The 16918-nt window shown below is 44.2% G+C and overlaps 1 protein-coding gene across 1 annotated transcript; it reads right to left on the bottom strand.

Moving 5' to 3' along the window:
- Window positions 1-1772: 1772 nt before the first annotated feature.
- On the bottom strand, window positions 1773-16835 carry LOC143327473 (protein Wnt-2b-A). Its single transcript, XM_076741827.1, has 7 exons — window positions 16776-16835; window positions 13429-13543; window positions 11752-11953; window positions 8844-9064; window positions 5830-6107; window positions 4564-4828; window positions 1773-2710 (listed from the first exon to the last, which is right to left on the bottom strand). The coding sequence occupies exons 3-7, from the start codon at window positions 11922-11924 to the stop codon at window positions 2481-2483; spliced, it is 1167 nt and encodes a 388-aa protein (XP_076597942.1). The 5' UTR covers window positions 11925-11953; window positions 13429-13543; window positions 16776-16835; the 3' UTR covers window positions 1773-2480.
- Window positions 16836-16918: the final 83 nt, after the last annotated feature.

The following is a 16918-nucleotide window of genomic DNA, read 5'->3' as shown; positions in this document are numbered from 1 at the left end:
TCAGTCAGTACAATCTGCTCACCCACAGCACTGCCTGCCAGCTGTGAAGACTAATGGTTTGCCTGTGATACTCTGCAACAGGAATGCTCTCAGCCTGGCATCCAGGACACAGATAGATCGCTACAGGCTGCTGGCACTAGAATAGTCTCAACGACTGGAATTACTTGATAATATTACCCTGAGGGACAATAAAGTTTATCTTATCTAACAATATGTGCCTCCCGTGGCTATTAAAAAAACACTTCTAGGATGTTGAGGGCTCTTTTGGGGCAGAAGAGGTTGGCAGACTGAAAGGTGAATCATGAGTGGCCTTATATTACTCCATTAAAAACCGTGATTGTAAAGAAGAGTCACAAGAGAGAGATCGTATTGATTGACGAGACTCTTTTCATCTCAGCTGCTGTATCTGAGTTTTTGTCTGCTTCCTACATTAAGGTATCTCCAGAGCAGATGCCTTGCATTTCCTGTGTCATGGACTCTGTGTGTCCAATCAGGCTTGAAAATGGCTGCATCCTGTCCCAGGCCTCGGCAAGGAGAGATGATCTAATCACCAGGATGCATTGACCAACACGACGGGTTAGAGCCTTACAAAAACGTAGTCGTGTTATAAGACAGTGCAGGTTTGCTGAGTAGAAAGTCTGTGAATTAATGCTGTATCATATGGAGTATCCAAAAAGGCACCCATGCAGTCATGTTTACACACTGCTTTTGTCTTAAGTTAGTGTGCGATATCCTTTTGAATTCACTTTATCAGGAGTCTCTGGGCTCTAGTGTAACAGAGACTGAACTGGACAGAGAGGCTGGGGAGCAGGAGGGGGCTGAGGCAGAGAAGATTGCTGGAAAGTATTCCCTTTGATAAGCCGGCCAAGAAGCCTTTGATTAAATGTGGTCCCAGCAGGAGCCCACACTAGGTCCTCTGTGGCACGACCATGTCCAATCACCAGCTATCAACAGCCCCGGGTAATTACAGCCATCTAGTCATTAGCCTGGGACCCACCTGGAATTCCACATAGCGAGGGGTGGGATGAGGCCAGCAGGGGTTGGGGTTTAGGTTGGGCCTTTAATCAAACACTTCCCTCCCCTTGACTGATATAACACAGCCGACCCCAACTCACACTGAATCAGCCTTTGTTACCAACATAGATTGTATTATTACTGCCACGGTGTCTCTCAACTCATGCTGGTGAGGAGCAGCGATTTTGTGTGTGTGTGTGTGTGTGTGTGGGTGTGTGTGTGTGTGTGTGTGTCAATGTGATGGGAATAACACTGCAGGTTATGACATCAGTACAACAGAACTTACTCGCTGTCCCGCTCGGTCACACTTATTAGTTCTGCTCTGTCAGTGCTATCTAGTCTTTTTCTTGCCTTCGCCCTCTATGTTTTTCTGTCTGAACAAAAAACAAAGATTCCAGTGTCATACTAATGCACCATATATTTCATATGAACATCTGTTTAGATAAGGCAGTATACACAATGTTACACAAGCAAGCTGGAGAGCAGAGAAGTGAAATCTGTCTGATGTTGTGGTTATGTGTGACTGAATGACCGTCCAGGCCTCCTTCTTCCTCTTCTTCTTCTTATCAGCGGCAGTTTGTCGTCTTACACACTGAAACCTAGAGTACGCTGTAAAATCATAATGGGAGTGCCCTTCTCTCTCCTCGTGTCAGCCAATGTAGTGCAGTCTCATCCGCAGATGAGAAATGAAACAACACTTTACAATTTAAATAAATCACTTTAAACACCTTTTTTTTCTCTTTTTTTTTTTCTTTTTTCCTTTGTACAGTTGCATTCAAAGTTCCAATGATGCATCCGTTCATTTATTCATCTGGTGTCCATCTCCCTGTCCTCCCTTGTAGTCCTCTGCCTGGACTTCTGTTTGGCCACACAGAGCCAAACTTATGCTTAGATGTCCACTTCTCAAAGTGCACTTGTCAAGCTACTTCCCAAAGTCCAACCAAGTATTTGTTTTTGGTAGATAAAAGTGTATTTCCTCAAAAAAAGAAAGAAAATTATATGAGTATATGATGTTGTTGTAATAATACTGGATATGTTTGAAGGCTCAGTTAATGTAAAAATGTGTCTTTAAAGCGTCATGAAAGCAGCAAACCATTTTTAACCCTGAACCACACGCTAGAAAAAAGGCCATCTGGACTGAATCTTTGATAAAAGCCCAATCCACCCGAACCCCCAAAGTGTTCACTGGTTTCACCGTTCGTCATCTGATCCCAGCAGTTCAGTCGCAGGGCCATTCACAAACAGGGGCTAATGGGTATTAATTCATATTGATGGGTACTGAATTCTAGTGCTTTCACAGAGACAGGTAGAAAAGCCATGCAATGATGAACCGAGGAGGGGGCAGGGGAGGGCGGAGACGCGGAGCACTTTTCGGACAAGCTTTCCCAGAATGCCATTTTCCACAGGATGTCCTGTAAAGGGGAAAGGGGTGGGGTTGCATTACGGGGGGCGGTTGGGGCGTGTCCTCAGGTCTGGTCCAACCATTCAGCTCGTTTGGGGGCTTTGCACGTGTGTATGTCCACAGCTTCCTCACAGTCCTTACACTCCACGGCACAGCACCATTTGAACTTGCACTCGCACTTTGTGATCTGCTTGACTCTGGTGGTGTCGTAGCCCCGCCCACAGCACATGACCTCACAGCCATCCGTGCCGCGTGATGTCTTATTGCAGACCCGCCCAGCCGTGCCCAGGGAGCCTGCACAAGAGTACAGAAGAGTTCAACGTTAACTCATGCTCGATTCTCTTCACTGGTCGTTTTTGTTTTTCTTCTTTTTACTGCTTTTCTTCTTCTAACTGGTGGTCATTTTTTATAGTTCACTCTTTAGATAAGTAATTTGATGTAATGTAATGTTACCTTGGGCTTTAGGAAATTGTGATTTTTTTCAATTTTCTTTTCACATTTTATAGACAGAACAATTAATCAATTAATCAAGAAAACAATTGTTGCTCGTCTTATCGTTACTTTCATTGGTTTTTGGGAAAAAGTGAACATGTTCCTGGGTTACTATCAAGTTCTCAGACAAATGAGGATCTGCAACGACACACGCTATTAGAATTTGAGTGCTTCATGATTTTAACAAATTTAACCATTAATTTGTGAGCATTAAAAAGCAGCTCCCATGCTTATTACATATGATTGTAACTTTATCCCTCCTGATACCATCCACACTCTCTTCTGTTTTAATCTTTGACACTTTTTTAGCTGTAACCTTGCTGTGTGAAAAGCGCCGTGGAAAATGGTGTTCGTTAGAGGCAACTTTTCCAAATTCACAATCACTGTCCAGACAAACACGTTTATGTTGCAGGGCTGGACCTTTAGTAATTTGTTTTATTACAAGTGTCTGTTTTCAGGACTCAGAAGTTTTAGCTTCAGTGTAGCTCTCAGTTTTGGTTCAATACTTGATTTGCAGTAGCATGCTAGTCACTGTTGTTGAGTGTATCGGAGTGTTTAGCAGTCTGGCTGTTACTAATGCAGTGGCATATTGTCTGTATCTTATGTGAATGTCAACTCCACAGACATCAGTGCTGGTGTTTCGTGTGAGAAGCTCCCTGTTTGAACTGCTAACTATCACAACAAGCTGCCCGTAGAACAACAGACCCACACACACAACTATGCAGTGTTGGTAGAGTGGCCTATAGTTACACTGCCTTTCCCAAGCCACTGCTCCCTTTGAAGCCACTCTGTGTGTGTGTGTGTGTGTGTGTGTGTGTGTGTGTGTGTGTGTGTGTGTGTGTGTGAGTGTGTGTGTGTGTGTGTGTGTGAGTGTGTGAGTGTGTGTGTGTGTGCGAGGGTTAAATGGACAGTGGAGCGTGACAGACAGACAGGCTCTCACACTCTGAGGCCCACTCTGCCCTCCAGCTACGCTTAGTTCAGACAGACAGAGAGGGAAAGACTGTGACAGACAGAAAGAAGTGATTTTTTTTTTTTTAAATTAGCTGCTTGTGTCCCTAGGCTGTGGATTCCAGTGGGAAGGTGAGAACGAGGGGGAGGATGGATGAAGGGATGAAGAGAGAGGCAGACAAAGGAAGCAAGGACGAGGAAGAAGTGGACAGAGCGTCTGAGTGATGGAGGCATTGATGTCAAATATCGTGAAAGTTTGTCCGAAGTGTTTCTTCCATCAACAATCAGAAACGGCCGTAATCGATCAGGTGAACTGTGTAAAGGTTGATCAACACTTCCTCTGACCATGGGGTTGTGTGTATCTGTGTATATATGTGTGTGTGTGTGTGTGTGTGTTGACAGAGACTGATAGAGGTCAGGTGGTCACAGAACGACCATGTCCCCAGGGTACAAGGATATTAGCTTCCACAGACATCACACGGGAGGCCTGCTGTGTTATCTGACTACCACTGCACGCACACACACACAGACATTCACACACACAAACACACTAGTCATGCATGAATATACACACAACATACACATAACACCCCTAAAACATAACACAGTCAGGGCAATCCATCAACATCCATGAGAAACTGCCTCTCTACGTCTTTCAGTCCAGTTCTCCCTCTTCTTCTTCTTCTTCTCTCCGTTAGCTGTCTTACCTGCTGATTTGTCTTGTAGGCAGTAATCTGGAGAGTTCTCAAAGTAGACTAGGTCGTTCTTGGTGGCCTTCCTGAAGGCTTTGTTAGCTACAGCGAAGCCCGTCCCATCCTGATTCATTGTCACCTCGATGGCCCCATTGTATTTCCTCCTCAGGTAGTCACCGGTCTTCCTGAAGTCCGACATGGCCATCCAACATGTCCGCAGCGTGCAAGAGCCGCTCACGCCGTGACATTTACACTCCAGCTTCATGAATCGCTTCACTGCCTAATTGCATAGAGAGAAGTGGGTAAAAATGCAGCACTCAGGCAGGAACGTTTCTTAAAAGGTTGGTTTAACCAAATTTCATGAAAGCATATTTCTCACTTAATATACCCTCTGTGGTATCTCGTGTTACAGATAATTTTTGGTTTCATCTGCTAAGGTTTCAGGATAGATGTAATAGAGGCGATCGGGTGTTTTCACCTGAGCTACTTTCTACCAAGGAAATAATAATAATTGACGTCACCAAGTCTCTGGATTTTCCAGAGATATGGGGACACTGTCTTCAGAAGGAGATCTTTTCACAGAATCAAATCAGATTTACCTCTGAAACATTAAACCACGAGGCTCTCCAATCCTCAGCCAGTTTCATATTCAACTTGTGGAACACTGTTGTTAGCCCACTAGCCATGCTAGCTCCCCTAGCTGGTGTTTACAACTGTGCACAGACTTTTTCCCTGTCCTGTCTGCTTTTTGCCTCAACACACACACACACACACACACACACACACACACACACACACACACACACACAAAAGTCAATTTTTGTGCCTCTGTTGCTTCACTTGAGTGACAAGTTATCGTTTGCATTTTACAAATTCAGTTAACAGATTAATGTTTCTACACTGACACTTTTAAAGCTGAAGAGAAGATTGAGCATTTAATCTTTTCCCACATTCGAATCGTAGTTTGAATTTCACATAAAAAGGGACATCCCTAAAATGCACTTGCAATTGGGAAAGCTGTCGGATTGGCCAGACTTCATCTAGAGGTGATCTGGTTCCAGCAAGTTAATAGGTCACTGAACTCTGCATCTTCTACTAGTCCATCTGCTCCATCTACCTGATTTGCATACATATTATTACCAGGCGAAAATGCAAAAGTCCATGACCGTTATCCACATAACATTGCCAGAAACAAATTGCATGTTAATACGAGGTGTAAATGGGCTCCAAGATGCAGATATATCAACACTTGGGCACTGATGCCACTGTAATCACACTTACTGTTCTGCCACAGCGGTTGTTGTGTAGGTTCATGAGCGCCCGTGCATCTCGGACAGTCCTCTCTTTGGCATCTATGAAGGCTTTGGCAAACTTTATCCCATAGTTGATATTGTCGCTACAGCCGCCCCAGTCAAACTCTCCCCTCTCATCGCTAGCCCGTCCACGCTTGTGCGGGTCGCAGTTACATGTCTTCAGCTCCCCCTGGCTGCAGGCACGAGTGAGTGCATACACCACTCCTGCAGAGGAGATGGCGTAAACAAATGCTGCTTCACGACTGCCTGAGAAAGAGAGACAGAGAAGGCACAAAACCAAAAAGCAGGTTAGACAGTTACCCATACCATGCATTACAGCAGATCGTTTGAAACCTGAAGATTTAAAACTGCGCAGCCCAAATGTTAACATGCATACACAGATACAGATAATGCCATGACCAGGCCTGGGCGTGAGCAATCAGGCCATGAAGGTGCAGCTGACGGGGGCATATCAGGCCTGATGTGGAGCACAGGACAGCTCTGTTTAAATATTATCATGGAAATAATCCTAGCTGCGGGGCTCTCCTCTGCTCACATAAATTGTTTAAATACAGATACAGTGATACCCCATTAATCAGCACCAGGCTGATGTCATGACAGTATTTTCGACCATTGATGTGCTTTTCTGGTCTCCTTAGTTCTTTAGAATATGACTCATCTATTGTGTGGCCAAAGATACATGGAGAATTAGATATAGTGTTTGGTCACAGTTGCTTTTTGCAGTGCTCGTGGGAATGAGTGCCCCCAAAAAAAGCATGGCAGCGAGAGGCACAAGAACTTTGTCAACCTAACAGACATGAGTGCTTTTCAAATACAATGATAATAGCAACTCTACCATGTTTTAAAAAGAAAGGCCTCTTAATGATTTTCTTCACCACAACCACCATCTGGAAGCGATAGTTTGAAACATGAAAAATCATCTCTAAAACTGCTGGCTGCAGTTATATTCAATTTGCTGTGAATGTTCATGGTTCCCAGAGCATGAATTCTTATGTTTTTGGAAACTATACATCCTTTTCATCTTGTGCCACCAGCAAGTCAGTTTTGTACTTGTGCACAAGAAGCACCTATCTGCCTTAACTTATCAAACTTATCTTAAATAAATAAATAAACGTTGCCATGAAATGTAAGCAAATTCGCGTTCCCCTGAGGATTAACGCTTTTTAATTTAGACCCTACTTCAGCTTTCCTTTAGCACGACCCTCAGGTTGAAGTGTCTCTGGGTGCATATCTCATTATGTAATAGATGGATTGTTGTGTTATTTTCTGAGCACACTCAACTCCCAAGAGGATAAACAATTTTTTTTTTGTTTCAGCCGCCTTTTTCAGCCATATGGCTCACACACATCGCCAAGCTTGAAAAAAAAATGGAGGTTTCATTTTTAGGTCATATTGTCCAACCTTAGCCTCTACTCCAGTCAGTACTTATATACTTCCTCTGACCATGGGATTGGCCATGCTTATATTTCACTTGCACAAGTGTCAATGTATCAGTGTCTGAGCGCTGCCAAAACATGGGTGACCACATCGCAGCACTCTGACTGAAGGCATCCCAGCTCCAGTCTGAAACTGCTTTGCTGCAGGCATGCTGCTTTCGCCAGGCAGCCTGTGTAAACAGGATGTTAGACTTTTAATCTTGTTTTATAATAGGTTGGCTCACAGTTGCATGTTAACAAAAGGTGTTTAGGACATTTGTTTCTTGATTTAAAAGACACGTAAATATATGAGTGAAGCAAAAGGGTGGAGCACTTCAGTATCCGAAAACAAGAGTTCACTCTGCAAACCTATCTGAACCAACCCAGGCCAGAAGAGTGTGTGTGATCTAACCTGCTTGCTCTGTATTCACTGGAATGTCCCATTCCATCTCTGGGGTGAGGAGAAGGGGGCAGTGGATGTTGTAGAGGGGGTGTATGTGGGGGAGGATGGAGGAGGGCATTGCTGGTCATCATTCAAACCTGCACTGTTTGTCTGACAGTGAGAATATCTCTCTAAATATTTACATCTACATTACTGTTTATTCCTTTCCACCACACACACACTCACGCTCATCCATGCAGCCTCTATCTCCATATCTGCTACTTTTTTCCATGCATCATTGGCCCCCACACATACTTAGAAAGACTGGAAGAGGGACAGTATCAAGCCAAGGAGGTCAATGACATCAGATACTAAGTGTGTCCAGACAAGCATCTTATTTTGTCCAGATACACTACAAAGAAGTGCTGTAAAGGAGCATTCACTATTGTGCCTTGCTCAAAAAGCTACACATCGACTCTTTCTGCTGGTTGCACTGCATTCAACAGTAACACACAGGTGCGCTTGTCCATGCTCTGCATTCAAAATGCAGCATTTATTATCTAAACTGGATACTGCACTTTCATTGCTAAATAATGTGCAATGGACAACAGCTATCAGGCAATGTTTCATGCAAAATAACAGCCTGACTTCAAGACACCAATGTAGCTTTGCTATCAGGTGTTTTTACTGAGGAGCCCCCGTCCCTCTGCAGTTATAAAACCTGCCATAGGGAGGGATTACACATGCACTGGCTACTAAGATAGTTGGACAATATGTATCTTAACATGCATGTGTGTCTGTGTGCATATATGTATGTATAGGCATGAATCTGTTACAAAGCAGAAAGATTTGGCAGCAGTGGAAAAACAAAATGACGACAATCCTGTGCCTCAAAGCCTGTGTGTTTATTGACGAGGCGTAAGGCATTGCAACAGTCCATTAGCGACTATAAACACGAAGCACCAGCATACGTGAGTATGAGAAGGACAGATCGGAGAAAGAACAGAGCGAAGGCACGAGGACAGATGGAAGAATGGAGAGGTAAAGCAATACATGTGAAGAAGGGTGAGAATGAGGAGAGCGATAGTAGCAGATGGGGCTCAGGTTGAGGCTCAGTTTCTATACTCTGTGGCCACGCACTCAGTAATCAGACAGCCATACATGTAGACACACACATGGACTTACTCCGTAGCAAGACACGTCCGAACACGGTGTGGTCGCGGTCCAGTGTGCTGCAGTTCCAGCGATGATGTCTGAACTGGTGCTGGCACTCTCTGATCCACTCCTTGGTGCCCTCACCGATGGCCTGCATGATGTCTGGGTGGCGCTGGCAGAGTTGCCGCTGCTTGTTCACCAAGCCTGGGATGTTGTCGCAGATAACACGGGCTCCCAGCGCACCAATGTACCTGATAACGCAAAAAACACAAGAAGCTTCTGGGTGGTTTTGAAGGGGGTCGTGACTTGTGTCATTTAGAAGGATTCACATGCAGAATACAGCAGTGATTGATGGCATATTGCAATTGATTAGTGCACATCGGTGCCCTCATATGGTAGGTGTATACACACACGCTCAAAGGTGGTGAGTGCCATGAAGGAGAGCTGCAGTAACAGTCATCTGTGAGTCAGAGTTCACTACACTTAACAGTTTAAGGTTTGCAGGACGGGAGGGGAGTGGAAACCATTTACTCCGAACTCCAAATAAATAAGCACTTAACCTCTCCCCACAAGACCTGCGTGTGTATGTGTGTTTAAATGTTTCCCAATGGGATAGCTGAAATCATGTCACAAATCAGAGCACGCAGTCTGGGGCCTCCAATAACCCTGTCAAACTAAGACCCCGTTTACTCTCTTTACTCCTCTCTGTCTTCTGCCTGTTGGCTCTCATGCTCATCTTACTCACAGTCCTCCTGCATGCTTCTTCCAGGCTTTCCTCTTCCCCGCCCTAATAAAACAGACTCGTGTCCTATCAAGATAAATGCTGCATTGAGCTTTCCCGAAATTAACTAAATCTACGCATGTGCCTGCATGAGACCTCTTGCAGCTCGGTGGCTGTGGGGCTTTTGGCGGGTCAGCGAGGGGAGGTCAGGGAGCGTGAAGCTGTGTGGTCGTGTTTTACGAGGCCGTGCGAGAGGATGGAGACTCGAGGCTCTCTACTCCCCAGAGTGGGATTAGAGAGGAGGAATAAGAAGAGAGTGCTCATCAAAGGAAAGAGTCAGAGTGGCAATTCACACTTCATTTTGTCCCTCTTTCTCTCTGAGAGTCAGGAGGACTTGTGGATTTAATAGGATAATAAATCATCATCCACAGGTCTAAAACAACATGCTGTAAAGCCCTGCAACTCCAATTTGAATCACAGAGGAAAGTGGGAGACAAACAGGGAAGGTTTCTATTGACTTCTGATGACACAGCCACAACTCTTCAGCTACACTGGCCTCTTGTTGCCTTGCCATCTTCACAAGGCTGTTTTGATCATACAAGAAACACTTAAAAAAAAAAAAAAAAAAAAAAAAAAAAAGGACTAATAATCTGAACAGTGTTATAAGTGAGAAATCAGTTCACTATAATCTGGGGATTTCCTGATAAATTTACTAAAGATGCAGCAAATAAATGATTTAATGCTCATCAAAATCAGCTTTCTCACAATGGCAAAATGCATGTATTGCCATGTATTTGTAATATAATACACATGCTTTTGTCGCATTTCTCAAAAGGCTGGGACATCCCACAATCATTTTGCAATCCTCTGGGGTGTTAAAGCCTCAGATCTGTCCACATCACCACTTAATGTACACCCACAGAAATGTGATAAACAGTTACATACTATATCTCCTGCTCTAAATTCCCCTCAAAGCCAATAATGCCCAGCTAAAGCCTCTACACACACTCTTCCCACTACTCCCTGTAACTGCTTTTAATCTACACAAACTATTAGGCATTCCATCACCCCCATACCCGCCCACACACAGACACTTCTCCTATAAACACACTCACACACATGGACATTTTCACGTATGTTATTGCGCAGGCAATGAGATATTTTTTCACCCCTCACCTATGCTCTAGATGGCTGGTTTTGGGGTATTTTAGTGAATTCATTTCTCTCTCTCTCTCTCTCTCTCTCTCTCTCTCTCTCTCTCTCTCTCTCTCTCTGTGTGTGTGTGTGTGTGTGTGTGTGTGTGTGTGTGTGTGTGTGGTACCTGGTGAATTAATGACTGCTCTGCCTTGTCGAATACAGGCTCCAGCTGAGCCGAACACGCGCTCAGCCAACAGCCTCGACATAAATTACATTTATCGCTCTATTATTATTGCTCAATATGGCAGGCCAACAAACTGACACGAAGAAAATGCGTTTTAGAAACAAAATCCTAAAGAAGCTTGAATCTAGTTCACCAACTCGTAACTTAGGTCATTTTCATTGTTAATGCTCCATCATTTTTCTCACACTTTTTTTTTTTTCAGGAGCAAATCATTTTGACTGAAATGAAATGTTGACAGAAAAACACATTTAGAGTTTTTCTTTGCCGTCATTTCCACATAAAAATGACGAGGCAACTCATTCGTGACAAGTAATAAACGCTTTCTAATAAACCCCCAGTGCGTTTAGATTATTTGCAGCAAAATACACTAATAAGAACAAAAATGACAAAGCTGAAAATGTTGCAGGCAACACCAGCAGCGAGCGCGCGATAATAAATGAAACCTTCAAGCCTCATAATGGCCTTGTCTGCCTGCTATTGGAAAATCGCTGCTCCGCATTAATTGGAACGGGTTTTGCTTTTGCTTTTGGAAAGGCGGTTATTAAAATAGTAATCATAAGTTAAATTCGTTGGCAGTTCAAATCCCTGAATTTTCTAAGGAAAGATCCAAAGGTGGGCAGAAGTCCCAGCTCCGTTTCAATGATTAAATGTTCAAATCGTGAGGCATTTCCTTGCCCTTATGCCACAAGACTCTTGATTTAATTTAGTTAATAATAATAAAATAATAATAGTAGTGATAATTGTGTCTTCCCAAAGGTATTACACAAATCCAGCTCCATCAGTCTTACTGGCAGGCAGGTAAGCATGTAGGTGTGATGGATGCAGACAGTACTTACCACCATGAAGAGTCCGCCCGAGGCGTCACCAGCAGCAGCAGCAACAGACACGCACAGTAAATCCTCGAGCTGGCACCGGGGTTTTGGCACCGGGATGAGAGTCTGGCTGCCGGCGAACCACAGCTCCGAATCCGGGCTGTCCGGAGGCTCAGAATCCTGTTTAAACCCAGCATGGCTCTGCGCTTTTTTTAACCACCAAAAGCTTCTCCCGAAAAAAAAAAAAAAAAAAAAAAAAACAGATTTCAGAAGAAAATGCCCAACTTTAACCGACAAGGTTTGATGTGGAGTAGGTTAAGGACCCATTCAATAGGTAGGCCTCGTTATCCAGTGTGTGGCTCCATATTAATAGCGCGACTGTCAGGAGTGTGAAGAGCGCGTTTTCGGTGCCATGTGCGCACCAGACTCTCCACTGAGCACTTCCTGGCTGCCTACCGGAGGTTTACCTGACGAGACGAGCAACAAGTGTCGGCTATTTCACCTCTGCAGTCAGATCCCCAAACACCTAGCCTATCCTTGGTGTTTTTGCTTAGTTCAGAGGCAGAAATAGGATCCGTATCACAGCTGGGGGGAAAGGTTGGCAGATGCGTTGCAGTTCTGTCGGCTGTGTGACTCTGTGCTGGGTCAGATGCGCGCACCGGACCTCTCCTTTATCAGTGCGCTGTGGACAGAGTCAGAGCTGAGAGAGAGAGTGGGTGGGGGGGAGGTGAGGGAGGGCTCGCCGCTGACAGCTCCTCTCGCCCATTGGGCAGATGCAGGGGTTACAGAGTTTGACAAGGAAGGAGATATTAAAGAGGGATGGATGGAGAGAGGTGCGTGCGTGCGTGTGTGCGTGTGTGTGTGTGTGTGTGTGTGTGTGTGTGTGTGTGTGTGTCTGTGTCTGTGTGTGTGTGCTGGTGCTGGGGTGAAGGGTGATGATGCTGTCCTAATGTGTGGAGTTCATCTTAACCACAGACATGAATTATTATAATAACTGATGGCGCCTTCATTTTACAACCCTGTAAAACGGGATAATTAAATCACAGGAAAAATGTGGTTTTTCATATTATAAAGGAATTTTTTTGACAAAGGGTTTTTCCATTCAATGTAAAATGTTGCAAAATGCAATAATTTAGATGTAGAAAAGTAATGAGAAAGCAAATGCATTAACCAATATGTTGGAAATGAAATTGTCCATTTTCAAATATTATTTTATCTCATATCAATTATTGTCATTTATTAATAATTAGAATCAACACTGTCATAGTCGCTGGATATGTGTACGATTGTACTGTGGATAACAATACATTTTCTGGCTAAATCTGGCACACTTAGTTCATATTGATATTAATTAATGTTTGCTGTCCCCAGTAAAGATAGAGATAGAAAGTACATATGTGACATTAAGTTATTATAATTAACAAGTACTTATTTGAATATTTGTCATGCCTGCAGCCACGCACCACCCAAAGCACAGGCGAAATGAAAGTCAGAGAAAAAAGCAGGGAATGTGGGACTGGGAGAACAGAGCCAAAATCGTCCAGTGGAACAGTACTATGGCTTAAATATGAACCACATGTGTAAGAAAGCGAGTGCTGAGACAGCGCTTGAATAAAGCATGCGTGCACACACACACACACACACACACACACACACACACACACACACTGTACATTGTCCCTGAAGAGCGACCATCCTTACCTTTCTTCCCACGCATGTGTGTGTGTGTGTGCGTCTTCAGGTTGTCTTCAGGCTTGGCAGTGCGCTGCCATCCATCATCAAATCTCTGATAGCTCTCTTTGTCCTCGAATGGCTCCTGACAGATTAAAACCTACTTTTAAGTATCCAAAGACCTTTCAGAAACTTGAAAACGACTGCTCGACTTCATTACGGACACCATTTCACACTGTTTTCATCAGCGTACACTTGAACTTCTCTGGGGAGTTTGCGATATTGGATTAAGAATACCACAGTTGATTCAGCTGACCCAGTAATACTAACAAACAAGTTAAACAAATCAGGAAAATCCCTATCGGAATTGAAACTATTAGAATTAGCTATAGCTGTCGCAAACTGCTATTTCATCAAAAGCTTGAGAAAACAGCTCTAGTGTTTATGCCAAAGCTGCTGTTAAAGCTAAGCTCCTTTTAGAGACATTTGTATTTCTGCTTAGACTGCTGTCAGAATGGGACACACACACACACACACACACTTTTAAACGAGACAGGCACAAAGACTAGAGTGGGTACAGGTTTGCGAGAGGCCGCGAGGTGAGGCGGAGAAGCTAAGCTCATGGTGAATATTTGTGCGCTCCAGCTTAGCTCACAATTTTCTGCTAAATCAAAAGGAATTAGGGAAGCACAAACACGGCTGAGTTATGCTCTCTCTCTTGGGGCTGGAGTTGGAACAGACTTTCTCTCTCTCTCGGTCTCTCTCCCAGCCTGTGAACTTGACCCCAGCTTTCTCCTCATAAACAATAACAGAGTCAAGCGCCTTCTTGTCAGTTGGAGGAAAAGTTTGCCCTGATGTACGAGGTCCAATCTGGCAGCCATCTCCTCAGAGGAAAAGTACTGATGGGGGTTAAACGCTGCACTGGGGTGAAGGAGGGATAAAGGTGAGATTTACAGAGGCAGAGGTTTTGGATTAATCCAATTGATTTCTGTGTTGATACAATATAATCACTCGGGATTATTTCTGAAAGGAAAGTTGCAGGGAGAGAGGGGGATGGGCTGAATGAGCCAAGGGCAAGCCAGAGGCATGCACTGAAGGTGGAAGAGTTGGACTAATGGCCCAGTAATGTGTCCCCTGTGGGGATTATGCTGTGGGCAGTCACCAGTCAGGCAGTCCTAGGATGAGCTCAGCGTGTATTCCCATCGCCTGACAGGCTGGAACGGGGAGGACGGCCTGTCGTCAGACCTGGCCGAGTTCCCATACTGATCGGACACACAGGGGCAAACTCAACGCTGGGCAGGTCTGAGGCAATATGAAGGGACAGGTGGAAGAAGGACTACAGGGAGACCAACTGAAGAAAGTTAGGGAACTTCCTAAGGATAGAGGGAGTGGTACGCTGCCCAGACTGCAAAGCTACTTGAGGCAAATTTGTGATTTGTGATATTGGGCTATTTCAAAGTTGACTTGACCAACATCGTATAGTAATAACAATAGCTCCAGCATAAACAGAAACTCATTTGTCATTGCCTTATAAAATGACTCACAGGAACTTTTCTGGTCTTTCACCAATCAGCCGGACGACATTGTTTTTTTCGGACCTTCCAGTAAAATGATTCATGATTCAAGGGAACATTCCCCGTTGATTACTTTGTAACGGGAATGTGAAGTTTCTGCTGTTTACCTCGGGATCGTGAAGAAAAGATAGAATAGTTGCTGCCGTGGTAATTTCCAGAGTGCTAAAATCTTTTGTTAGTATTAAAAACTCTGTTGACATCTGATAAGCCTTTAAACGCATTGATCTGTAACTCAAACTGGAATACATGCGTTGTGTTTCAGATCTGACCAGAGCCTTAAACAACAAGTCCCCACCAATGCAGCCCTCAGCGCAGCTCGCCCAGTTAAAACTACCTAAGGTTAGATATTGATTGGTTGACTGAGAACAGCATCCTCCATTGTAAAACTTGGCCATCCACCTTGACATCATCCTAAGAGGTTTTACAGCACGATGACGATGACACATTACTTCTTTGTTTCTCAGAGACAACTGCCTTAACTCACATGGAGCGTATCAGTTTGGGAACACGTCGGTTCTATGAGCTGGCTCCTGTCTGAAAGCTGATTTCTTGATTCTTTCTATTCTTTTTTTTTGTACGACAGAATAATACAATTCAAAGAGCGATAATTCCCGTCACTTCTCGCATGGCCGCAAGAGGTCGCATGTGAGGAAAACACAGGTCGTTTGAACACTTTGCCAATGCTGTCATTTTTCTGACAAGGACAGCTTCCATTGTACGCACTTAATTCAAATTCTAAGGATGACTTACTGTAGATGGATTTGATACTGTCATAACTTCTGCATGTTAAGTAGTCGTGAGGATAAAAGGACCAGGCCTGAGTGGCTGTTTAGATAATAATCAGCCGAAAATCCAGTAGCATTATCTGTAAAGCTAATGAAAGGTCAGAACACAACACAGGCCCTAAAAATACACTGTCCTCAAGGGACGGACGAGCCACAATGTGCGTGTGCATGTGTGAGCGCACATGCAAGCCAGAGAACGAGATCTGTGATAATTTATTGTCCTGTAAATTTAGATCTGCCGACAGAGATGAACTGCCTTGAACAAACACAGCGGCGCTGGAACTCCAGAAGCTTCTGAAACGTCTGGCTGGCTCTCAGAGAAGGTGTCGGGGCCTGTTGCCGACCACTTTCCCCGATGCAAAGGCTGCGACGCAAGGCACATACATTGAGAGAAGGTTTGTGCTTGAGCAGGTGCAAAAAATGCTCACACACACTCACACACACACACATACATCCATAGCTGCTGCCACAGTATGTACCCTTAGGCTAAGTCATGGTTGGCCCCCACAGGGCCGAGCTCTGTACACTCTTTGTTTCTTTATTCCCAGGATAGGCTGTCATTAATAGATTTTATAGCTCCTGTGAACACACTAAGTGTTGTCACTGCGATGGTGATAACTCTATAATAGCATGTTTACTAGGACTGGAAGATGCCGTCATGCCGGACAAATTTGGAGCATGCACACACATGAACGCACACACGCAGACACACACTCTGTAGAGCAGGTGATACAGATGACATCAAAGGGATATACGGGGCAACATGGCCTCTTTGATGTTTAACACATCTCAGACACTTGTTAGGAAAAAACAGGCATGCTTCACTGGCAATACATAGACTGGAACAATGATACAAACAGTCACACAGACAGAAATAATCAGGCATACTATACATCACCCATATTAGATTGGACAGACAGGGATGAACTTTAATCCGACTGCTTTGATTCTTCTTTCCACTTACAGCGTTTACATTTTAAAGAGTGACATGTTAAAAAGAATCCAAATTGAAATGTACCTTTGTGGATGCTCGTCATTTTTACAGCACAGCGTCTCCTTGCTCCCTCTTGGTGGAACTGAGTTTGTGCTGAGTAGTTTCCTGTTTTAGTAGGGAACTGTCTGCGTGACGTACACTGCAGGTCATGGGCAGATGGTCACATG

The sequence above is a fragment of the Chaetodon auriga genome, chromosome 10, assembly GCF_051107435.1.
Source record: "Chaetodon auriga isolate fChaAug3 chromosome 10, fChaAug3.hap1, whole genome shotgun sequence".
Taxonomy (NCBI): Eukaryota; Metazoa; Chordata; class Actinopteri; order Chaetodontiformes; family Chaetodontidae; genus Chaetodon; species Chaetodon auriga.
Note: the sequence above shows the minus strand (reverse complement) of the source record. Positions and strands in the feature narration are given on the sequence as shown.